The 25,188-nt window shown below is 41.6% G+C and overlaps 1 protein-coding gene across 5 annotated transcripts in view; it reads right to left on the bottom strand.

Annotated features, from left to right (window-relative positions):
- Positions 1–5,130: 5,130 nt before the first annotated feature.
- The window catches only part of svild (supervillin d), a 290,646-nt gene continuing 270,588 nt past the window's right edge, over positions 5,131–25,188 (bottom strand). For all 5 annotated transcript variants that reach the window (XM_056253248.1, XM_056253397.1, XM_056253194.1 and 2 more), the window contains 5 exons: positions 24,610–24,765; positions 24,065–24,208; positions 21,525–21,637; positions 20,927–21,082; positions 5,131–5,937 (listed from right to left, as the gene is read on the bottom strand). In XM_056253248.1, coding sequence (XP_056109223.1) covers positions 5,851–5,937; positions 20,927–21,082; positions 21,525–21,637; positions 24,065–24,208; positions 24,610–24,765 — 656 coding nt within the window. In that variant the 3' untranslated portion in view covers positions 5,131–5,850. The remainder of the gene's footprint in view (positions 5,938–20,926; positions 21,083–21,524; positions 21,638–24,064; positions 24,209–24,609; positions 24,766–25,188) is intronic.

The following is a 25,188-nucleotide window of genomic DNA, read 5'->3' on the forward strand; positions in this document are numbered from 1 at the left end:
GGCCAGGGAAGGACCAGCGTTCCATGGGGGCCTGCTCTGCCAGGGGTCTGGTGACAGAGGGGGATGAGAGTGGTTCGGCCCGGGGACGGCACACACTGTCATGCAAGAACTGCAACCCACATCTGAGCTGCCCGTAACGGGAGCACCGCATCGCCTGGCGTTCAGCAGGCTGCGGGACTGGTACGGGGAGGGGCGCCTTCCTGCGACCACCTCCACGGCGCGGCCCGGTGCTGCTGGGGCCGGGCGGGAGGGGGCGGAAGTCGCAGGAGGGCACGTACGGTGGCAAGCGGACTGAGGCGTCTGAGCCGGCGGCTGGGTGGCAGCATCTGGCCGCGGGGTCAGAACATGTTTGGTAGCCTCAGTCTGCTTCTGGGCGGCCGAGAACTGTTGGGCAGAGTCCTCGACCGTGCCGCCGAAGAGGCCAGCCTGGGATAAGGGGGAGTTGAGGAAGCGGGTTCGCTCAGCCTCACGCATATCACCAGGTTAAGCCAGATATGTCTGACCACGCATGTGGACATCACCTGACCCAGGGAGCATGCGGTCACCTTCGTCGCTCGTAGAGCGAGGTCGGTGAGGGCAGGCAGCTCTTGGATGAGCCCTGAATCAGCCCTACCCTCGTGCATGTCATTGAGCACCCTGAAGGATGGCAATAACATGCAGTGAGGCGGCAGCCTGCCCTGCAGCTCTATAGGTCTTTGCCACCGGAGTAGACAAAAAACCTACAGGCATTGGAGGGGTGCTTAGGGTCTCAGATGTGTTGCCACAGAACTCTCCACGGGGGGAAACCCCAGTGTACCCTTGGCCTCTGCGAGGGCAGAGAAGGCAGAAGAGGCCGCTGAGCAGTCGCGAAAAGTCAAAGGAGACTCCCACGATCTCATGACCTCTTCATGCACGTCCGGGTAGAAAGGATTTGGGTTCGCCTTCCCCAAAAACCAATCATCAGCCTTAAGTGCACGGGACATGGCAGATGGTTCCACACAAGCCCGATACTCGCGGCGGCCCGGGAAAACATAGCTGTGAACTCCGGATCAGACTCGTTATGCTAGCACACCCGAGGATGGCAGCACAGACAAGACCTCATTTCCAGAGGACTCCAGCTCACCTTGTGATGCGGCGATATACATGATTTCATCAGCCGGGGAACCGAATCGAAAAATAGATCGCGGTGTGGATGAGGGGACTCTCGCTCTATTGAGCTCATTGAGTCTCGACCGTTACATTGCGATGGTCATGTTCCCGCTTGGAGAACGCTGTTTGAGCGTGATCGAAGCCCAAACACGTCAAAACAGCGATCGTGCCCATCAGCTGAATCTATCAGAATACCGCACTCAGAAATACACGGGCAGATCGTCTTTAGAAAGACGCACCGCGTGCACGCTCTTTTTGTGAGAGAAAAGCTTGCAGCAGTGCTGAAGCGCCCAGGGAGAAGCGCACACACACTGTTCAGCAGGCAAGAATGTGAAACTCGCTGGAACACGTCATCACACCAACACCGACTGGAAACTACTCGTCTAGAAGATTCTCGAAGATAGTCAGAGAATAGGCTGCAGGAGTGAAGAGAACTTCTTGGCTCCGAAGCGAAAAACATATCTGCATATTGCGGCGTCCTTCCTTTTATACCCACGCGGTGGGGCGGAGTTACGCCATGCAAATTCCGCAGACCCATGGGATTTCCTTGCCATTGGCTCGTTTTATTTCTTTCGAAGATGAGAGGCTTCTAAGTGAACCCCATTTCGTCGTCATTCGACGTAACTCGAAGTGACAACGAAAGGGAACTGTCACTTTCTGCCACCAGGAAGGCTCCGCCCACAAAAAAACAGCATCACTGTTTGCAAACACTAAATAGTCCTATTGTTTTTAAATCAAACAATACAAACATCCACTTCCTGTTCATTTCTGGTTTTGTTGTCATTGCAATTGGTTCTGTTCCCTTCTGATTTGTTGCTATGGTTACACATTGGTTGTAGTACTCTGTTCAGGTGTTCCTCATTTGATTATCCTTGTTTGCTGACTCTATTTATACCCTCTGTCTTAGTTTACTCATTGTCTGGCGTAAGTTGGATTTAATGATTGTGTGTTAGAATTTCTCCTGCATTTTTTTCCATCCAAAATGTAATGATTTTATAGATTAAATAAAACATACACAAACCTGTATTTCGCAGAAGAAATGCACCAAATCGAGCTGAGAACTCTCCAGAAGAGGATGCAAATCCCTGTGCTCTTGCATCACCAAATCACTGTAAAATGTAGACCACCGCGATATTGCCGGAACTTGAATGGTGCAAAATAAGTTTACAATGTATAAGAACTAAGTATAATAATATGCTTTTTACTTTTTAAGTACTTTAAAAATTAATTACCTTTGTACTTTTACTAAGGTAATTTTGAAAATGGCCTAATTATAATTGTACTGGAGTAATATTTTATTGGGGTATCTGTACTTTTACTCAAGCACTTGATTTGTGTACTTCTTCCACCACTACAATGGTAAAAAAAAAACTGGATTATTGTAGTGACTACTGTGTATGACTGTTCATTAGTAGTTACTTCATAGTTATTTTTCTTGAACCTTAATTAATAGATAATTAATGGTAGTTCTTCAGGTGGTATGACAGAATTCATTAGTTATTGATTAACTAACTGTTACTTAACACAATCATAACATTCTATTACATACTGATTAGTTAACACATCTTCCTTAGTAGTTAACAGCAGTGAAGAAGTAGTTAATGAAGAATTACCTACTAATTCTTCAATAACTCCTTATTAGTTATGCAATAAGTAAGATACAGTATTCTAAAGTGCTACCGAAATAGGATCATAGATTTTGACTCATTCACTTTATAACCTGAAAAGGTTCCGAATGATTTAATTAGGCACAATAAAGAAGGCACAGATGTACTTAAATTGGATAGAAATAATATAATCTCATCAGCATATAAAGCTATTTTATTTTCAAGACCGCCAATTGTAATCCCTGATATATCTTCACTTCTTCGTACTGCAATAGCCAAAGGCTCAATAGCCAATGTAAAAAGGAGCGGCGAAAGGGGGCATCCCTGACATGTGCCTCGAGAAAGTGGAAAAGATTTAGAGATTATATTATTAGTCAATATCTATGCTGTGGGTTTTGAATATAAAATTTATATCCATTTTATAAAATACGGACCGATACCAAAATAAGAGAATGTATCAAAAGATAGTCCCACTCCACCCTATCAAAAGCCTTCTCTGCATCTAAAGAAAGTAAAGCTGTATCCGAGACTCCTTTTGTTGAGTGTATGACATTTAACACACGCCGTATATTATGAAAAGCTTGTCTACCTCTTATAAAGCCATTTTGATCAGGATCAATCAGTAAAGGTAAATACTTATCAAGTCTACTGGCTAAAACTTTAGCAATTATCTTTGTGTCTGAATTTAAAAGTAAGAGCCACATTTCGTAGGATCTTTCCCTGGCGTAGGAATTAAAGTTATGAGGGCTGAACGAAATGGAAGAAATGACGACGGTCTCCGAAGATAACCAGAAGCTTGGCGGGGAAAATCATCCCGTACTTAATCTTCCTCTTTCGAACCTCTAGCTTCACCTCCTCAAATCGCTTTCGTTGTGTTTTAACACCTCGGACGATAGATCAGGAAAAAACATAATATGGTGATCCTGGAACATCACTGCACTTCTTGCCCGGGCTGCTCTCAGTATTCTGTCTTTGTCAGCATAGTTGAGTAATTTCAGTATCATTGTTTTTGGCCTTGACGATGCGTTTCCACCAGCTTGTTTGCCACTGCTGGGTAGCCTGTGTGCCCTTTCAATGATCACCGGCGCCGGGAAGGTATCCGCACCTAGAAGCCAACTTTCCAAAAACGAAACCGGATTATTTCCTTTGATTCCATTTGGAAGTCCCAAAATCCGAATGTTAGAGCGCCGGCTTCTACATTCGGCCATGTCAAGAGCAGAGGCAAGATCCGATACGGATTTTTCGAGTTTAACAACCCTTCCTTGAAGGCCGCTAATGTCATCCTCGGCTTGGCTGATTCGGCTCTCCGCTTCGGTAAGTCTTTCAGTGAAGGTAAAGAAATCCTCTTTAACTTCTTAAATCACTGCCAGAACCTCCTTGTATTGGGACCGAAACTCACTCTTCAAACCGTTTATAGCTGAAAGAATTACGCTATTATCGGGTGGAGTATCAGCCTCGGTGTGAGTGTTGGCGCCAACCGATGTGCGATCAGCTTCAGACGTGGGTCCTAGGTCGTCGACAGCCAAATCTGTATTATCTTTTTTATCTCTTTTTCTTTGCGGACGTGAAGACATGCTGACTGTTTTGCAGAGCCACCGTAAAAAAAAAAAAAAAAAAAACGTTTCTTTTAGTTATCGGGTCTAGATAAAGGTTTAAAAACAGGATTATCCGAGAGCATTGAAAACCGTGACCGTTCAGCAACCCGACATAACCGGAAATCACAATATTAGCATTTTACTGTATTTTTGATCAAATAAGTGCAGCCTTGCTGAGCATAAGACTTAAAACAAACAAAAACATAAATTCGTACCACCCCCTAACTTTTTTACCAGAGTATATATAAATACTGTATATTCAAATATGGAACCCGAAGACATGTCACAGCACAGTTTAATATATTTACAGGATAGAAAAGGTACAAGTCACAGAGATAAAATGTGCAAATTTAATCACAGTGTTTGTCTTGCCCAATGCATCATCAGTTTGTAGGTACTTTTCTCATTTTGTCAAAGTTCTGGTAATCAGTGATTCACACACTGTTCCCCTCTCTGCCAAGAGCATTTCCTCCTGCTCAGCAGTGCTCAATATTGGTGTAGAACAACACTGTTATATCCTTATCTTGACACAGGAACACTTTAAAAGAGATTGTATAGACTGTAGATAGGCCTATTTAGGTTGTTTTAGAAATGCTTTCAAAGTAAATAATAATAATAACAATAATAATAAAGTATTGGCTTTTGCTTGATATCGTCAAGGTGTCTTTGCATCTTAAAACAAACCTTGTAAAATACTTCACTAAATATTTTTTTACAATCTTTTGAGGATGAAATACTGAAGTCTTGCATTTTATTATCAGACCATGAGAATGGATTAAAAAGAGAGCGACACCTAGTGGTATGATATTGAATAACATTTATTGTCAACCAAGAGCTGCTACAGTATATATTTTAGTGGCATAATTCTGATACTGGCCAAACAATACATTTATATATTTTGAGAAACCACATACATATTGATTTGTTATTTTTAATATTGTTGTAACTGTATTGTCACATTAAAAAGATCACATAATACTGCATATTAGTCATCTTCATTCCTGTGGCAGCAGTGCACTTTATATGTGCACACATTATGGTTTAAAAAGCTATTCACTTTCCACTGCGTATCTTGCACAGAGCTCAGTGACTGCGTGAAAGGCCTCCATTTGTTTTCCACTGATTACATGAATTGTCATCATTAGTGTTTAATGCATTTTAAGGTCACAGTTTGATAGAAACAGGGTTAAACAGGGTAAAACAATAAAATGGAATACATATTTAAAATTCAAGCTTGTGAGTAGCGAGACATAGATTTACAGTATGTTGATATGCTTCAAGCTATTCCCAAAACGTTCACTTTTTGCAAACTTAAAATGTATAGAAAAGTCTTGTAACCAAAAGCTACTGATGTATGTAATATGAAACTGCTAAGGCCATAGGTAGGTACATCTTTAAAAAGAAAAAAAAAATTAACTGTACATATTGGTGAAAAAAAGCACAGAGAAAATATGCACAGTTCCTTAGTAATTACTTTAAGTGAATATACAACAGATCGTAGTCACAAACATTTAATTTGTTTAAAAGAGGCCTTTGCTCTTTTTCAGATTCAGTTGTTTCCAGTTTGGGAGGGTGTAAAATTCATTCCGTGTCAGGTCCAAAACACTCTGCAATACAAATACAATCTGTCAATGTCAGACAACTTTAGAAAACTATTAAAACAAATTTAGCATTTGCTGACATTTCATGACACTTTACATGACCATTTTAGACTGAACTAGTGACTTAGGTACGGGACGGGATGATTTTTTGGGATGGGTAGGGGCGTCAATTGCGTATGGAAGGGTATGGCAGCTGTTGAAATATTAGAAATATAACACCAACCCAAGGCATTAGAGGACATAGAGACTCTTTCACCTAGATATCATCATATAGAGACTGTCTGTACCCTGAGTTAGAAAATCGAAAAAACTCCCAAACCCATTTAAGGGTAAAAATGTAATTGATGTTCAACTAAAAAAACCCAGATATAATACAGATGAACAAATGATAAAGCTCGGGTTGCTGAATATTCTATCCCTTACTTCAAAAGCACTTATTGTTAAAGGGATACTCCACCACTTTTTCATATTAAACTATGTAATTCCCTTAACTAAGACGAGTTGATGCATACCTCTCTCGTCTCAGTGCGTGCACTCAATCGCTCTTGCGCGCGAGACACTTTGATAGCACTTAACTTAGCCCAGTTCATTCATTAGGATCCAAACAGAGAAGCGACCAAACACCTCCACGTTTTCCCTATTTAAATACAGTTACACGAGTAGTGTAACTCGACCAAGAATGGTGACACAAAATAAAACGTTGCGCTTTTCTAAGAGTGTAAAGTGGATAACTATAATGTATGGCGGAATACCATAGCAAGTGCTTGGGAGCACTTCGACTCGGCGCATATATATCTATAGACTCGGCGCAGTAATATCATCACTCCGGAGAGGGAGAGGGGGAGAGGACTTTTCACGAGTGATGATATTACTGCGCCGAGTCGAAGTGCTCCCAAGCACTTGCTGTGGTATTCCGCCATACATTATAGTTATCCACTTTACACGCTTAGAAAAGCGCAACGTTTTATTTTGTGTCACCATTCTTGGTCGAGTTACACTACTCATGTAACTGTATTTAAATAGGGAAAACGTGGAGGTGTTTGGTCCCTTCTCTGTTTGGATCCTAATGAATGAACTGGGCTAAGTTAAGTGCTATCAAAGTGTCTCGCGCACCAGAGCGATTGAGTGCACGCACTGAGACGAGAGAGGTATGCATCAACTCGTCTTAGTTAAGGGAATAACATAGTTCCCTTTCGAGGGAACTCGCGATGCGTCAACGACGCTTTGGGAACGCCCCCAGCGTGAATGCGTCTGAGCATCAATGTCAACTAGTCCAATGGAAAGAATGAGCGTCACGGGCGGGTGACGTCATGACCAGGAAGGGATAAAAGCACATCCGGTGCAAACCGGCATTAGCTTCTGTGTCTCAGCAAGCGATCTGTGTTACTCTGTCTCTGTCTATTTATTGTTGTCTGTTGCATATATATTGGAAAGAGTTATGGCGAAACAAATGTACAAACAGTGTGCTTCTCCCTGCCCGCGTTATTTAACGGGTGGGGACACACACGAGCTTTGTGTCGTTTGTTTGGGAGTGGAGCATGCGGTCTCAGCCTTCGAGGGGGCTGAGTGCCAGCATTGTGAGATGCTTCCACTTCGCATTCTCCGCTCTCGCCTGTCACTCTTTGACGAGAGTGGTCAGGCTCGCGATCCTCAGGGTGCAGGACCTGCTGTTGCCGAGGCAGCACGGAGAACGCATTCCTGGGGATCGCAAAAGGATCTTTCGGAGGGGTTGGAGACGGGTCCGAGGGCCTTTTCTCCTTCCTTACCCGGAGGATCCAGTGCTCTCCCCCCGGTGTCGGAAGCCCGCTCTGCGGCTTCTTCCGCCCGGGGAGAGAGCCCTCCATTACTTCATTGCTCTTCCTCTGAGGAGGTTGATGTGATGAGTATGGAGAGTGTAAGCACACACACTGGGGAAAGAGATTCGCCACCTGTTTCCCCAGCATATGAGGAGCTGGTGGATGTGATGTCTAGGGCTGTAGAAAAATTAAATATTGAATGGCCAGCTGAGAAAAGGGGCGCTCGTCCCAAAAGTAAATTAGACGAGCGTTTCCTTTCTTCAGCTACATCATCTCCACCACGGGGCCTTGCCTTTTTTCCCGATCTTCATAATGAGCTATCTAGATCATGGGATAAACCGTACTCGTCACGACTTTTCAGCCCTCAGGTTCATTTATATTCAGGTATAAGAGGGCTGAAAGAGTACGGATATGAGGCGATGCCCCAGGCTGAACAGACGCTCGCGAGCTATCTGTCACCTGGCCCAGGATCGTCTCTGAAGGCCTCAGCTTTGCCCACTAGACCGCTTAAAGCAACTTCGGTTTTAGTGGGCAAAGCGTATACGGCAGCAGGTCAGGCTGGAACATGTCTGCACACTATGGCAGTACTCCAGGCTTACCAGGCTGACCTGCTGGGGGATCTGGATAGGAGTGAGGGAGTTGGTCCTGACGAGGTTCGAGAACTTCGTCGGGCCACCGATCTGTCTCTCAGAGCTACAAAGGAGACCGCCAGAGCAATTGGGCGGTCTATGGCAGCCCTTGTAGCTACTGAGAGACACCTTTGGTTAAATCTGGCCGAAATAAGAGAAAAAGACCGGGCTTTTTTATTGGATGCTCCGCTTGAGCCTTCTGGTCTCTTCGGCAACGCAGTCAATGCGGTCGTCGAGAGATTTCAAGAGTCGAAGAAGCAAGCGGAGGCATTTAAAAAGTTTCTCCCTCGCCGTGTCCAGCCCCCTGGGGCTGCTGGGCGTGAGCAGCCCCAGCCGTCGAGCTCCTCATATCGTGCGCAACAAAAAGAGAGTGTTTCGTCTCGTGCACCTCCACATAAACACTGGAAACAGGCGCAACACTCTCAGCCGAAGTCTTCTAAGTCGAAGCCGGATCTGAGGACCGTTCTTCAGGCGAAGACGACTTCGGCTCAAAAAAAGAGGTCCTGACGTCACTGGCGTCAGACCTGTGAGGACAGCCCCAACCAAGTGGAGCGGTGTACACCTCAGAATACGGTGCCCGTTCCACTTCGGGGTCCTCACGGGACCGTTCTGCCAACCCCGTCACCCTTGGTGCTTCGGGGCGCAGCGGTCTCCAGTGAGTCGCTGATGCTATGCTGCGGCACTGCATCGGTTTCGCGCCCTCTGAGGGGGGTTTTAGAGCAGCCAGTTCAGGTAGTTCCTGCCATTATGTTTCAGGCTCCAGAACTGGCTGTCTCGTTAACACCAGAGACCAGCCTCGAGAGGCTGGTTCCCTTAGTAGATTTTCTGGCAGCGTGGAAGCTACTGCCAAATATTTCTCGTTGGGTCCTGCAGATTGTAGAGAAAGGATACAGAATCCAGTTCGGTTCTCGTCCTCCTCGCTACAACGGGGTGTTGCTCACAGTAGTGCATCACGAGCAGGCTCTGGTAATGGAGCAAGAGGTAAAAGCCCTGTTAGCAAAGGAAGCTATAGAACAGGTGTACTCACCCGACAGAGAGTCAGGTTTTTACAGCCGTTATTTCCTTGTTCCGAAAAAGGATTGAGGGTTGCGTCCCATTTTAGATCTTCATCTGTTAAATCGTTCAGTACAGAAACTCAAGTTCAAGATGCTGACACTCAAACAGATCGTGACTCAAATCAGATCCGAGGACTGGTTTGTCACGATAGATCTGAAGGACGCTTACTTCCATGTCTCCATCCTCCCTCAGCACAGGAAGTTCCTAAGGTTTTCTTTCGGGGGCAAAGAATACCAGTATCGGGTACTTCCTTTCGGTCTAGCTCTATCACCCCGCAGGTTCACGAAATGCGTAGATGCAGCTCTAGCCCCGCTCAGGCTGCAGGGCATACGTATTCTGAACTACATCGACGACCGGCTGATTCTAGCGGAATCAGAGCAGTTGGCGGTTCGGCACCGAGGTGTCGTTCTCGCTCATATGCAGATGTTGGGGTTGAGGCTCAATGCCAAGAAGAGTGTTCTTTCTCCAGTACAGAGAACCACTTTCCTTGGTGTGGTATGGGATTCAGTGACGATGCGGGCCACTCTATCGCCCGTTCGTGTAGCTGCTATCCTGACAGCCACAGAAGAGCTGAGGCTAGGCCAGTCACGCACTGTAAAACAGTTCGAGAGACTGTTGGGTCTCTTGGCAGCAGCGTCCAACGTGATACCTTTTGGCCTGCTGTACATGAGACCTTTACAGTGGTGGCTCAGGACCAGAGGGTTCTCTCCGAGGGGAAACCCACTTCGTATAATCAAGATCACGCGGCGGTGTCTCCGCGCCTTGGTTATATGGAGGAAACACTGGTTCTTAACCCAGGGTCCGGTGTTGGGAGCTCTTTGCCATCGAGTTCCGATCTCGACAGATGCTTCCCTCACCGGCTGGGGAGCGGTAATGGAAGGCCGCTCGGTTCAGGGTCTGCTGAGGAGTCATCATCTTTCTTGGCACATAAATTGCCTGGAGATGATGGATGTCTTCAATGCGTTGAGGCAATTCCTCTCAGACCCTGAACCTGACCCTGTATATTCCTGGGGACCAGAATATTGGAGCAGACATCCTGTCGAGGCAGGAGCTGAGGCCAGGGGACTGGAGACTCCACCCCGAGGCGGTGGAGAAAATTTGGGAGTTTTACGGCCAAGCAGAGGTGGATCTGTTTGCGTCTCAGCATACGACGCACTGTCCACTTTGGTTCTCCCTTACTCACCCAGTGATGCTGGATGCTATGGTGCAGACGTGGCCGAGGCTACGTCTGTACGCATTTCCCCCTGTTGCTCTGCTCCCAGGAGTTCTGGAGCGAGTTCGCCAGTACGGAATAAGCCTACTGCTAGTAGCACCACGCGGGCCGAGTCGGATCTGGTTTGCGGACCTGATCCATCTCTTAGACGGTCCTCCCTTGGAGATCCCGATCAGGAGAGACCTTCTGTCTCAGGCCGGGGGCACAATATTTCACCTCCGACCAGAGATTTGGAACCTGTGGGTTTGGCCTCTGAGGGGGCCCAACTCATAGAGAGTGGTCTCTCAACTGAGGTTGTTGAGACCATTCTAAGCTCCAGAGCTCCAGCTACTAGGAAACTATATGCGCTTAAATGGAGAGTTTTTTCTGTATGGTGTCACCGACATCAGTGGGATCCGGTTAACTGTTCTGTGAACACAGTACTCGAGTTCCTGCAGGAGCGCTTTACGTCAGGTCTATGTCCTTCCACGCTTAAGGTCTACGTGGTGGCCATTGCGGCTTACCACACCCTGGTGGGGGGTACATCGTTGGGTCGAGACCCCCTGATTACACGTTTCCTTCGTGGCACATTGAGGCTGAGGCCTGCAACTCGCACTAGGGTGCCAGCTTGGGATTTGGCAATTGTACTAGAAGGCCTGTCTAGGGCTCCATTCGAGCCCTTAGATTCGGTTTCAGAGAAATTTCTTACCCTTAAGACTATCTTTCTGCTAGCTATTTCATCCCTTAAAAGAGTTGGAGACCTTCAGGCCCTTTCGGTTTCCCCCACTTGCCTTGAGTTTGCACTGGGGATGGTCAAGGCATTCTTATATCCGAAACAGGGATACGTCCCTAAGGTGCCGACCTTGATTCCGAGGCCTATTGTGCTGCAGGCTTTCTGTCCTCTTCCTTTTACATCTGCGGACCAGGAAAGGCTGAACCTCTTGTGTCCAGTGTGAGCACTGGATACTTATGTTCATCGGACATCTTCAATGAGGAAGTCCGACAAGTTATTTATTTGCTTTGGATCACCTAAGAAGGGTCTTCCTGCTTCTAAACAGACGGTTAGTAAGTGGATTGTTGAGGCTATTTCACTTGCATACGAGTACTCTGACCAGCCGTGTCCTTTGGCGGTCAGAGCTCACACTACGAGGGGTATGGCGGCCTCTAAAGCCTTACTATTTGGAGTTTCTCTTCAAGACGTGTGTGATGCGGCAGGCTGGTCCTCACCGCTCACATTCGTTAGGTTTTACAGCTTAGACCTGGATGCTGCCCCAGGTTCTCAGGTGCTTAGTGCTTAGTTTCAACAGACTGACACTCAGGTACTTGGAATTCTGGCGTTTTGGGTATTCTCGTTCCCAAAGCGTCGTTGACGCATCGCGAGTTCCCTCGAAAGGGAACGTCTCAGGTTACGACTGTAACCATAGTTCCCTGAGAAAGGGAACGAGACGATGCGTCACCCTGCCATACTTCCTGCATTCCTGTGATCGGCTTGCTTCGACATTTTTGAAACTAATGCCGGTTTGCACCGGATGTGCTTTTATCCCTTCCTGGTCATGACGTCACCCGCCCGTGACGCTCATTCTTTCCATTGGACTAGTTGACATTGATGCTCAGACGCATTCACGCTGGGAGCGTTCCCATAGCGTCGTTGACGCATCGTCTCGTTCCCTTTCTCAGGGAACTATGGTTACAGTCGTAACCTAAGACGTTTAATATGAAAAAACGGTGGAGTATCCCTTTAATGATATGATTAGAGATTATAACCTCGAGATGTGCTGTGTTTGACAGAAACCTGGCTAAAACTAGACGATTACATTACTTTAAATGAGTCCACCCCCCAAGATTACAGTTATAAACATGAGCCTCGTCTGAAAGGAAAAGGGGGAGGTATTGCTGTAATTTATATATCTTCAGAATTACTAAGAAGTCTTGTTTCAAGTATAATTCTTTTGAAGTGTTGGTGCTTAATGTAACACTATCTAGTGGAAATGATAAATCACGTTTGACATTTGTGCTGGCTACTGTATACAGGCCACCATACAGACTTTATCAAAGAATTTGCTGACTTTCTATCAGAGTTAGTACTGGCTGTAGATAAAGTCCTAATTGTTGGTGATTTTAATATACATGTAGATAACGAAAAAGATGCACTGGGATTGGCATTATTAACTCTATTGGAGTAAGACAACACGTGTCAGGACCTACTCATTGTCATAATCATACTTTAGATCTAATATTATCACATGGAATCAATATTGATGCCGTTGAAATTCTGCAGCAGAGCGATGCATCTCAGATCATTATTTAGTCTTGTGTAAACTTAATTCAGCCAAGGCTGCAAAGCCGACTCCGTGTTACAAATATGCTAGACCTATCACTTCTGCCACTAAAGATTGCTTTTTTTAATAATTAGTGGTGGGGGAAAAAAATCGATTCTGTTCAGTATCGCGATATTTTGCGCACGCAATTATACCGATACAGTAGCGTAAAGTATTGCAATATTTAATTATAAAATTATCTGTTTTACTTTCAGGTTTTCTCCATTGGTTTTCTCGGAGTTTACTCTGATAATTTACATTTGTCTATTACATCCAAAAGGTGGCGCTTGTTGCGGTGCTTTGTTGTCATGCATTCAACAGCAAATTCAAATGAAAATGGCTTTACCATCACAACTGGTTGTACACGACGCTCCATCTTCTTTCAAATCGAAAGTGTGGGTAAATTTCGGGTTTCATCAAAAAGCGAATAAAGACCATGACATTATTTATATGATTATTCTCAGGTTTATGTTACTCTATTATGTCTGCTTTATGTTACTCTATTGTATTTAAATAATTTTAAGTTATTTCTCCAATTCAGAGAATAATTACGTCCTGTCCTGTAATAAGGTCCCGTGTCCTGAATGTTCAAGGACAAAGTTTTTGCACTATCCTCCTAAGTTTTTGCACTTCAGTTAATGTGTTAAATGTGACATTTGAAGTGAGTTGAGCGGTCTTTTCCTAATTTTTTGTAATGCCTTTGAATAATATGGGGGACATGAATCGCAATATATCGCAGAATCGAATCGTAATACTTGCTGTATCGCAATATGTTAAGAATCGCAATAACATTGAACCGTGGCCCAAATATCACAATACTATCGAATCGTCACATTTTTGCCAATTCCCACCCCTATTAATAATATTCCTAATCAGTTTCATCTCCTCAGCATCACAGATAGCTTAGAAGAACTCGATATTGCGACAGAAACTTTTGACTCTCTCTTTTCCAGCACTTTAGACACAGTTGCTCCTTTGGGCTTAAAGAAGATTAAAGAAAATAGTCCAACGCTGTGGTACAACGAACACACTCGGGCCCTTAAGAGAGCAGCCAGAAAAATGGAGCGCAACTGGAAGAAAACAAAACTAGAGTTATTTCACATTTCATGAATGAGATTGCATACAGAAAGGCCTTAAAAACTGCTAGATCTGCTTATTTTTCAACCTTCTTAGAAGAAAATAAACAAAACCCTAGGTATTTATTTGAAACAGTGGCTAAATTAACGAGAAATAAAGCTTCAAACCCAGACCTTTCCAAACAGCACAGCAGTAATGACTTTATAAACTTTACTTACAAGATTGATAATATCAGGGAGAAAATTATAACTATGCGACCGTCTATCGCATCAGACAGTACATTGTAGTCTCCCGGAGGAAAAATTTGATTCATTCATTGCTATTGGAGAGGAAGAATTTTCCAAACTCGTTAAAACATCTAAATTGACAACATGTATGTTAGACCCTATACCGACTAAGCTATTGAAAGAGATGCTTCCAGAGGTCATAGATCCTCTTCTTAATATCATTAATTTCATCTTTGTCATTAGGATACGTACCAACAACTTTTAAGCTAGACTATTATAAAACCGCTTGTTAAAAAAAAAAAACTTGATCCTACATAATTAGTCAATTACAAGCTGATCTCGAATCTACCTTTTCTGTCAAAGATACTAGAAAAGGCAGTAATCCTCAAAACTATGTTCCTTTTTAGAAAGAAATGGTATCTGCCAAAATTTCCAGTCAGGATTTAGACCGTACCATAGTACTGAGACAGCTCTCATTAGAGTCACAAATGATTTGCTCTTATCATCTAATCGTGGTTGTCATTGACCACAACATTCTTTTAAATAGACTCGAAAATTTTGTTGCCATTAGTGGAATTGCATTAGCATGGTTTAAATCATACTTATCTGACCAATATCAGTATGTAGCAGTAAATGAAGAGACATCTTATAGATCACAAGTTCAGTATGGAGTACCACAAGGCTCAGTACTAGGACCGTTGCTGTTCACTTTGTACATGCTACCCTTGGGAGATATCATTCGCATTAAGGGTTTTCTGTTAGAAAAGTGTAGTGTAAGCGGCCCCTAAGTTAATAACTAACGATCTTTGCAACGGAAGTGAATCAATTAAAACTAACTTTAGCTGAACAATAACTATATTCTAGAGCTGCTGTAAAGCCAAAACAATCTCTGTTACTTAAATATCCTATTATCACTGTAAAGCTGCTTTGAAACAATCTATATGTTTAAAAGCGCTATATAAATGAAGGTGACTTGACTGTCTTTATAGACGCTTCTCATTTCCAGAGGTGGACAGTAACAAAGTACATTTACTTGAGTACTGTATTTAAGTAGACTTTTTGAGTATCTGTACTTTTCTTGAGTATTATTTTTTCTGGAAACTTTTTACTTTAAGTTCACTACATACATTTGAAAGACAAAAATCGTACTTTTTACTCCACTACAATCTGTCAAGGTCCTTGAGTAGAAAACAGTAACGTCAGTCAGGGGATGATTTAGGTTGCAGGGGTTGCATTTTAGTTGGAAATGAAAGTCGGATTGACATCAGAACCCGACGGCGGATTGACGTCAGCATCCAACGTCGGACACACGTTGGATTTTGGTTGGAAATGAAAGTCGGCTTGACGTCAGAACACGACTGATGTTGGTTTCTGACATCTTCTGACGTCTTCTAAATGTGATTTTTGTCATTGTTTTGGAGCACACTAGCTTATAGATAACAGTAAGGCTAACATATTCATATTAAAAGCCAAAAAACTTTAAATAGGGCACTATTTCTGTGTAAAATTTAAATAAAATTCATTAAAATGTGTAAAATCAAAGAAAATTTGGGTGTCTGAAACCATTGTGGACGTTATCGAGTGCACTTATTCAATCTCACATTCAATCCCACTACTAGAACTGTGTTCTAGAAATAAATGTGATGTTAATATGAGGGTAGGTAGGCATAGATTCAGAGGCATACGGTACTGTAAGTATACAACAATGCAACAATAATTAAACAATGTATTAACATTTACTTTTTACTTTTGATGCTTAAGTACTTTTAAAAACAAGTACTTCTGTACTTTTACTTAAAGCTTCAGTCCGAACCTTTTTTGGGTTAAAAATTATCCAAAATAAATTTTTGAGCAAGTACATAACCAGCCAATGTTCAAAACGATCTGCTTGCCTTAGCTCAATTCAAAATGGTAAGCTTGTAATAATGTTTTTAATTCCAGTGGTACTGGTGGATTTCCGCGGGAAATTTGAGCATTTCTTTGCGTCATTACGTCACATCTGTACACATAAATAAGATGTCTCGGCTAGCAGGCTATATTGCGAGTGAGGATGTTGGAGGTGGACATTATAGCCTTTTCTCACAGCACTTCATATAATTAAACTTATTAATTTGATGGCGGATCCAGAAAGGTTCAAACGACAATCACCAGTGACAACTAGAGATTCACCCATTGTAAAATGCAAAAGACTTTGGACTGAGAGTTTGGAAAAAGAGACTGTAACCGGCCCATGCGAAAACAAGGATAAATATCTGAAGGGTTTTAAATGTAGTCACGCAATGCTGATGTTGTTAACATTAACAATTTGAGAACAAAGTATAATTTGCACGGTTTGACGTGATATGATAAGGCTTAAGCGATCGTTAGATTTAATCAGCGTGATTTACTGCAATGGTTTTTTTCCCTTAGTTGGTCAGAAGACCAAAAGTGGATGTTACTTGTTCAGATGACATTTTAGGGTGAAAATTCTTATGTTGGTCATGCATCCAAAAAGTAGAATCTGTGATTCTGAATGACAGTATCCACAACGGCGTGGTGATTGACAGTTGCACATTCTCCTCAAAACATTGGATTCATCCGCGCTGTGCCATGCCGAGGTACAACTCACGTAAAGTTGCATGACACCTTGCATGGCTGACACCGCCGTCGGTGTATGAATGAGTGAGTGAATGGGTGAATGTGAGGCAATATGTAAAGCGCTTTGGTGGCCATTGGGTCTGTGAAAGCGCTATATAAATGCAGTCCATTTACCATTTAAGTTGATAATTCTGCGAATGACTGCAATTGCAGATTTCGAACAGAGATGGCGACAAAGAGGAAAAACTGCAGACAGCAGCTTTAAATAAAAATCGGTCTTTACAACTTTTACTTGTAACTGAGTTATATTTGACCAGTAGGATCTGTACTTTCACTCAAGTAAGGAAAATTGTGTACTTTGTCTACCTCTGCTCAAATCTTATTTGTGCATACTCGATTCCTTTACTCGCTTCCTTTTCTTACGTCATAGCTCCACCCTCCTTGGGATTCGAGGAAAGGAGGCAAGGGAAGAAAATGAAGACGGAGGAATCTAAGGAAAGCTTATTTGTTAATTGTAATAATCTTGGTCACTCAAGGGTCGCTTAAAACCATCATCAGCTGCGCTCAAAGGATCTGCCCGTGTGTTGTTAAAGTTTGGTTATTTAAGAAAATCACAAGTAATATTAATAAAGCAAGATGCCCTGTTGAAATATTTGAGATGTACGGTTAATTGAAATTGCAGAGGTAAATTTTCCTCTAAACCACTAGATGGCACAAAAACTTGCCGCAGCATTTTTCACATCCGCTTTTCTAGATGCATGTGGAGATTTGGCTGATCCTTGACACGATCGCGAGCAGCAGCGCAAAGTTGATGTGCTACTTTGATCTAATATTTGATGTTTTTTAAAATGTAGATTTAAGTAGCAAATGAGAATCGTTAATGATTTTCAGTTTTGTTCAAGCTAATTTAAGCGACGGTTTTTCAATAACGGAAGAATATGTAAAAGTATGGTATTTGGGGTAAAAGGTGCCTCTGCTGTGGGGGCTAAAGGCACAATAATTAAAGGGGTGGTTGATTAGAACTTTAGTTAGTGTGTAATGTTGCTGTTTGAGCATAAACAACATCTGCAAAGTTACAACGCTTAAAGTTCAAAGCAAAGGACGATATTTGCTTTTAAAAAAATAATTTTTTAAGGACTACAACAAACGGCTGGTAGGGACTACACGACATTCCTCCCGGGTTAGTGACATCACCAACCCTAAAATTTACTTAAAGGAGCACTTCACCCATTTCAACATTAATCTTTATTGAAAGTGGGTCATATATGTAGTCGAAATGTAAAATACATTTTGAATTCGGTGCCCTCTTGACTGAGAAAAGACAGAAAATAACTTTTGGGCGCATTTGTATGCAAGACAACAACTCCCAGAATGCACCACATTGCACAGCTCCGCAAGCCACTCCCACTAATCCAGAACAGCAGCGCAAACATCACAAATCACTCTTCCGTCAACAAGGCTAACGTTAGCTGCCACCAGAGTTAGAAATTCATTTCACACAAAATTTATAGTTAGTTGGCTGTGGCGAGCAGGACGAGGGCGAGGGACGTGAGAGGACTGCGCGAGGCCGGTGACGCGAGTGATAATGAACGACACCTGTGAGACGCACCGGTCTCTCTCGCGTCTCTCACCGAGGAGCGAACGCATAAAACTAGGAGCGACGACAGTCCAGATCGATTGAGGAACAGGCCTGATTTTATGTTGTGTTTTGTTACTGTTGTGTGTGGCCAACAGTGAGGGACTGCTGGCTTATACTTTTGTTTTGTATTTGTTTATTTTACTATTAAAATGTTTAAATGTTTGCCGGTTCCCGCCTCCTCCTTCCCACAACAACGAACCCCGTTACATTGGCAAACTCATTAGCGAATTACTCCTCGTTTGTATTTCTTTCTATATGGTGAATTATTGCATGATACCTGAATGTTCAGTCAGAACATATGCGGTGCGAAACTAGGATGGTTCACATCACAACACAAACGTCCGTGTGCTCGTCTGATTCAGAGATTTCGTCCAGGAGAAATTGCCATCGTTGAAATTCTCTGCAGCAGACGGACTCTATCTGTGTCCGTAGCGCACACGAGAGCACAGGCACCAGCAGTCCGCCCAGCTCGAGCCAGTCCGGGCTCCTCGTCCGCGACAGGCAGCCGCCTCCTGTTCCTCCATCAGCCTCAGCTGCTCTTCACTATATTGCGGCTCGTAAAGATAGCCACGAACAGCGGATTTGAGCAGCAGAATTTCAAAATCCTCTTCTTCCATATCATGTTTAGTTTCTTCCGTCATTGTCGTAGCTTCCTATCTCCACAGCGCTTGTTAGCTTAGCTTCCAAACAAGATGGCTGATATTGCTTTCTGTATCTGCAAGTGAAGTCCCACCCACTGATCTGTTTATAGGTCTGTAGCGTGAGTGGGTCCCACACCCTGAATAAATGATGAGCTTGTGTTTGTAGTCTCTACACTTTTCAATGAAATGTGACTTCCTGCTTATTGTGACGCAAAATGACGATTTTTACGTCTTAAAACACTTAAATCCTTATTTCTCCCATCTCAGGGAAAAATAAATGAAAAATCCACGATCATTATAATATATGACTGGGTTTCTAACAATACAAAGCTTAATGCAAATGGGTGAAGTGTCCCTTTAAACCCCGCCCCAGGGAATACGAAGTCCATGATGAGAAGAGGAAGAGTTGTTGCAGTAGAGCACATTTGGGAGTCTGCTCATGCTGTTGCATCCGTCTTTTCACATTTATTGCAATACAGTACGTAACACAAATGCTATTGCATGTCACTCTATATGCATCTTACAACAGATCCAACACGAGCGATTTATAGCTTATCACAGACAGAATATGCTAATCAATGACTTGAAGATAGTTAACTCCACATCAGCAACAAATTCATCAACTACCGGTAACCATTCAGAAACGTCCTGTTGCGTTATACATGTTGTCACTTCTTTTTGAGTTTCTCCATCATTGTCCGACTCCAGTTTAAACACAAAAGGCAGAACAGTTTCTGACATTTTAGTGCTTGTCTGCATGAGGTAATCTGAGCTGCTAACACACACACACACTGTTGAAGCTCGGGAGCAGCAGCTAATTTGCATTTAAAGGGACACACAATGAAACAACGCGTTTTTACTGACCCTCAAAAAGGCACAACTCTAACATTCTGTACAAATTTATCTGTGGTGTATTTTGAGCTAAAACTTCACATACACACATATTGTAAAAAGGGGCATTATACCACCCCTTTAACATGCTGACTTTTCCATTTGTTGACATGAAATTATAATGAAACTATCATATTTAAAAATATATTAAACGAATCATATAATAAAATATGATTTAATGTTACTACTGTAAATCTAAATTAAATTATTATGGGATCTCATTCACTGCTTTTAGAATCTTTAATTTTTAAAAAATGTTGTTGTTTTTTTAAAATATATTTTTTATATTAACATTTTAATGACCGTATATTTATTGAACAAAAAAACATTCTTTTATTTATCAAAATAAACAGAAAATAGTGCAAACTTTGCTAAAGTGATTGTTTTCAACAAGTACTTAGACATTATTAAAAACATATTATTTTAGCTAAAGTATTTGTATCAATACTGTGTGCCTTTTAGACATTATATAATAATATAATAATAGACAGTCACAGAAAAATAAGTTGTGAAAGGGTAAATAAACCCCAAGCAGATGAACGTCGTCATTTGCTAACAATTGTGATGCATGGCAGTGTTTTACAGGGGTCTTTGTTCATTTCATGGTTCTGAAACCAACTGCTCAGAGGTTGCCACTGTGATTTTTAAACTATTCTATTGTGTAGTAGCCTGTGTGGGACAATATATTCATTCTTATATCAGCAACTATAATCTGCCATGTTATAAAACTATGTCATTTTTTTATTTATAATTTTAAATTGGATGATGCTGTTTGGTTAGTGTTTAACAGCAGTTTAGTCTTTCTTCTGTCATTCTACACTAATTGTATTGATATTTTCACGCAATATTGTTAGATTGCATGACATCATCTGAACTTGCAATACCTGGACTTTTAGTTATTTGATACCACTGGTAAAGGGCATGTGTGAGCCTCGTTTTATAGAGTTGTTACCTGAAAGTCTTTATCTGACAGGTAGCACTCGAGGCGCAGAGGGTCCACTCCCTCTGGCAGGGGTTTGGAAGTGAGCTCCTCCACAGTGTACTGCAGCCTGCTGAGTTTAGACAGGGCGTCTTTAACCAGAATCACTTTATTATGGGCTCCTTCAACCTGCAAAGACATTCAAACATCCAGTTTCATCATCCATTGGCTTCAATATTAAAGATCTTTGGGCTGTATTAAAATCGACCACCATCTATTCATGTATGATTCATATATGAGAATCCTTTTAAAATAAAAACAAAATCCTCTGTAGCGTTCTGCAGGGTTTAAAGTACTTAAAATGACTATACTTAAGTATTATTTTGGGGGAATTTCTTGTATCTGTAATAAAATGAAAAATAAAATGAAATTTATATTGACCTTCAAAGTACATATTTTGCAGGTTATTGTGGCTTAACTTTCCTCTTATTAATGTAGTTGGCCCCATCGCAATAATGAGAGTATTTTACCTAAACTGATTTCCAAATGCATTTAATAATAAATATGGATGCAGTTAACAGAGAAAAAGTACTTTTTACACATTCTGAAAACTATGGGTGGTGTAACGTACCTGGACTTTAATATTTGGGTCTTTCTCCCAACAAGGGAAGATGTTGGTAAAGGTGAGTGGTTCTGCACCAGCCAGGATCAGGTAGGCCTGAGGAGGCCGTCTGGAGTTCTTCTCTGAAAAACAAACACAAGAAGTTCATTATTACACAGCAAAGCAATAAAATATGCACTAAGTGAATAGTGACTGAGGCTTAAAGGCTGAATAAGTCAAATGCAAAGGTGGACAGTATTTATTTCTTCGTTGCTGTACTTAATTTTTTTCAAGTATCAGTACTTTATCTTTATTTTTTGGGAAACCTTTCCGTGTTCCTTGTTATTCTGAACTGAAGAAATCGTAACCCACTCCGAGACACGATAGCGCTGTCCGATTCGTGAACAAGCTGATTCTTTTCAAGCAACCTTTTGAATCGGTTCGCAAATCGCAAAGAACGATTCATTTTTGAATTGGACCAATCCGATTGCATCTATTCTCAAGTCAACAACTCACTAGTTGTGTCCCAAATGACACACTATACACGATGAACTTTTAAACTATGTACTTATGCACTATATAGGCTACTCAACTGTGAAGTGTACAAATTTTATAAGGTTATTTTGTCATTCAACATTGGAGTCTGATAGCATTGGAGTCTGATAGCCCCTAAATGTAATTAAAGCTGTGACAGTCGAGTGCATGAAGTGTCCACCATCCCACACTAGGTTTCTTCGGTTAATTAAGTGCATCATCCAGGTATTTAAAGTGTACTTTTTCTATTTGGAATTTTCAGTGTGAATACACTACTCACACATAAAGTAGGCTACACGATTTGGGGCGCACCTACTGATTCAAATGATCCAGTCAGAGCGAGTATCCAGTTAACATTTCACTGAATTCACAAGTCTGGCTCAAAAGCCAAGAATAGGAGATCCTCAGAGCTTGTGTGTGACTGATGGCACAAAAAGTAAGTTACCACTGCCGAATTTTAGGATTCATTATTGTAAATGAAAATCATATTTAGGTCACGACTGTCAGTTGTTTGTGAACTAAATCTCCTGTAAAAGGGCAAGCTGTTTAAGTCCACTGTATGAAATGCTTGAATGTAAGCATGTCCACATTTGTATATTACCCTCTGAACCAAGGTTTTAGGTAAAAACTAATCATAACGTTAAAAAAACACAAATTGATGCCCCAGCATCTTCCCCGCTGCCGTAGCAGTTTCAAATTAGGTAAAACTAGTATGTTTGCATTGAGTTCTTCTTAAAATGTTAACACAGATTGCCCTATGTGATTTCTGTTTTTTTATTGTACGTTTACATGTCAACATATTTACAAACACTTGGTCTTTTCTCATTTTTATATACTATATGGTATATTTTTTTTAATTAAATTATCAGTCATTATCAGTAGTAGTTATCAGTGTATGACAAGTTTTGGTAATAAAATAAAAAGTTTTCTTGCAGATCAATACATATTAAGTGTCTGGATAATCTTCCTTATTGACTAGTGCTGGCAACTTGACTGCTCATAATAATTAATTATGATGTCAGACTGTGCTGTACTATTTGAACTCTACCTATGTGTATATTATCTATAGAGTATATAACATTGCAAAATAAATAAACATTCATCAATCAGTACTTTTTACTTTTAACACTTAAGTACATTCAAATCAATTACTTTTGTACTTTTATTCAAGATAATTGAAAAGGAGTACTTAATACTTTTACTGGAGTAATATTTCATTAGGGTATCAGTACTTTTACTCAAGTACTTGATTTTAGAGTGCCAGCAGTGATTTTGACTTTAAATTTTAAAGAAGTATTCCGTCTGTTGTGTTCATTTTCACATGTGCAGCTTATAATACAGTATTTTTTAAGAGTGTTCTCAGTTCACATTAAATGCTGCTTCTCACCAACTACATCTCTGCAAGTGCTGTGAGTTTAATTTGTATTTTGTTGCAAGATAAATTTTATGATCAAAATTAATTTAATAACTTAATTTTGGAAATTAATAACTTAATTTTGGAAATTATGCGAATGTAAATATTTGTGAACAAAGGTTTACAGCATTTTATCAAAATAAAAGCTCAAGGATTTGATGGGTTAGAAGCTTGAGGATTTGAAAGTGAATAATTTGTTTTCGTAACTTGAACTTGAAGAGAAAAGAGAAAGCAAATCTGTACTGCACAGAGTTCTCTTTTCAGTCTTATCACGCATGTTTTAAAAGCACATGAATGAATGAGAGTGATCATATACTGTAACGCTATCCAAACGATGCCAGAAAGACCCATTTAACAGAAAAAAAGGAATCACAAAAATGCCAGCTGTAACATTTGGATTAGCACATACAGTAGGTCTGGAGATCCACTGTCCCGCAGAGTTTAGCTCCAACCCTAATCAAACACACCTAAACCATCTAATCAAGCTATTCAGGATTGGATATAAACTTTCAGGGCAGTTTATTGGTCTCCAGGAGCAGGTTTGAAGACCTCTGGGCTAGCATGAATTTCCTTTATTAAAACATCCTGCCCTCTTCCCTGAGTGAAGATTCCATCTCCTAACCTTGGCAGTACTGTAGCGTTGTTTCCATGGCACACTTCCTCTCACTGTCCCAGCGGATCTTGGCTGAGCCGGTACATTCTGTATCTTCTTGTTGCTGCCCTTGCCACAGGTACACTTCCATCCTGTTATCCACCAAGAACAGAGCTACAGAGAATAAAAGCAGAGAAAGATGTATAGAAAATATAAACTATTGGAGCCCGTTCTCATCCCAAGGCGTCATAAACTGACGCTTTTGACATTTCGTCTAAATCCAACGCACATGGCAACCTTTAGCGTCAATATGAGATGGAGATATATATGGGCCAGAAGGCGCCTCCTAGTGGTCTAACCCTAACCCAGACCTAAACCTACCCATAACTATATTGACGCTAAAGGGTGCCATGTGCGTTTGATTTAGACGAAATGTCAAAAGTGTCAGTTTATGACGCCTTGGGATGAGAATGCGTTGACTATTGACACCGTACAATGTGCAGCACATGATGCAATTCAATGTCAGTTGACATTATGAGAATTCGTGGTTAGTCACATGTAATGACATTATGTACCAGGCTGAGGGGCAGAATACAAGTTCTCCTGCAGGAATGGCATGGCCATGATGGTTCCTGTCACTTGGGCGGGCCCGAACTGTTCCTCTTCCTGAAAAGTCCCACCGCTGGCACTCAGATGGAAAAGACGTGGTGTGAAATTGTACTTTCCTGGATCTGCAAGCACACAGAGACAGTAATATACTTGAGAATATACCTGAATCACTTAATAATAATAATAATAATAAAAAAATCAAAAACACATGGGCCCTGCTCCAAAACTTAGTAGGCTGCCTAGATAGGCTGCATTTTAAGGCATCACAGACACACCCTCAACATAAAAGCTGTTCTTAACAGACAAGCAGCAAGATTATGCTAAAGATTCCCTGCTTTTGGACCAATTCTAAGGCAACATGGCATGTGACTCGCTGAAATATTCCAAAATGAGCTCAGTAAAAAAATCTATTCAAGACGAGAGAAAAGTCTATTAGAAATATAATTCATGCGAGACCAGTTTTAATTAAAATTTAGCCAATATTTTGTGTGCTACTACATTTTAGACTTATTCCAATATTGTGTTGTTAGGATAGCAACATGCAA

The sequence above is a fragment of the Rhinichthys klamathensis genome, unplaced genomic scaffold (genome assembly GCF_029890125.1).
Source record: "Rhinichthys klamathensis goyatoka isolate OS25496 unplaced genomic scaffold, OSU_Roscu_1.1 h1tg000001l_1, whole genome shotgun sequence".
Lineage (NCBI taxonomy): Eukaryota > Metazoa > Chordata > Actinopteri > Cypriniformes > Leuciscidae > Rhinichthys > Rhinichthys klamathensis.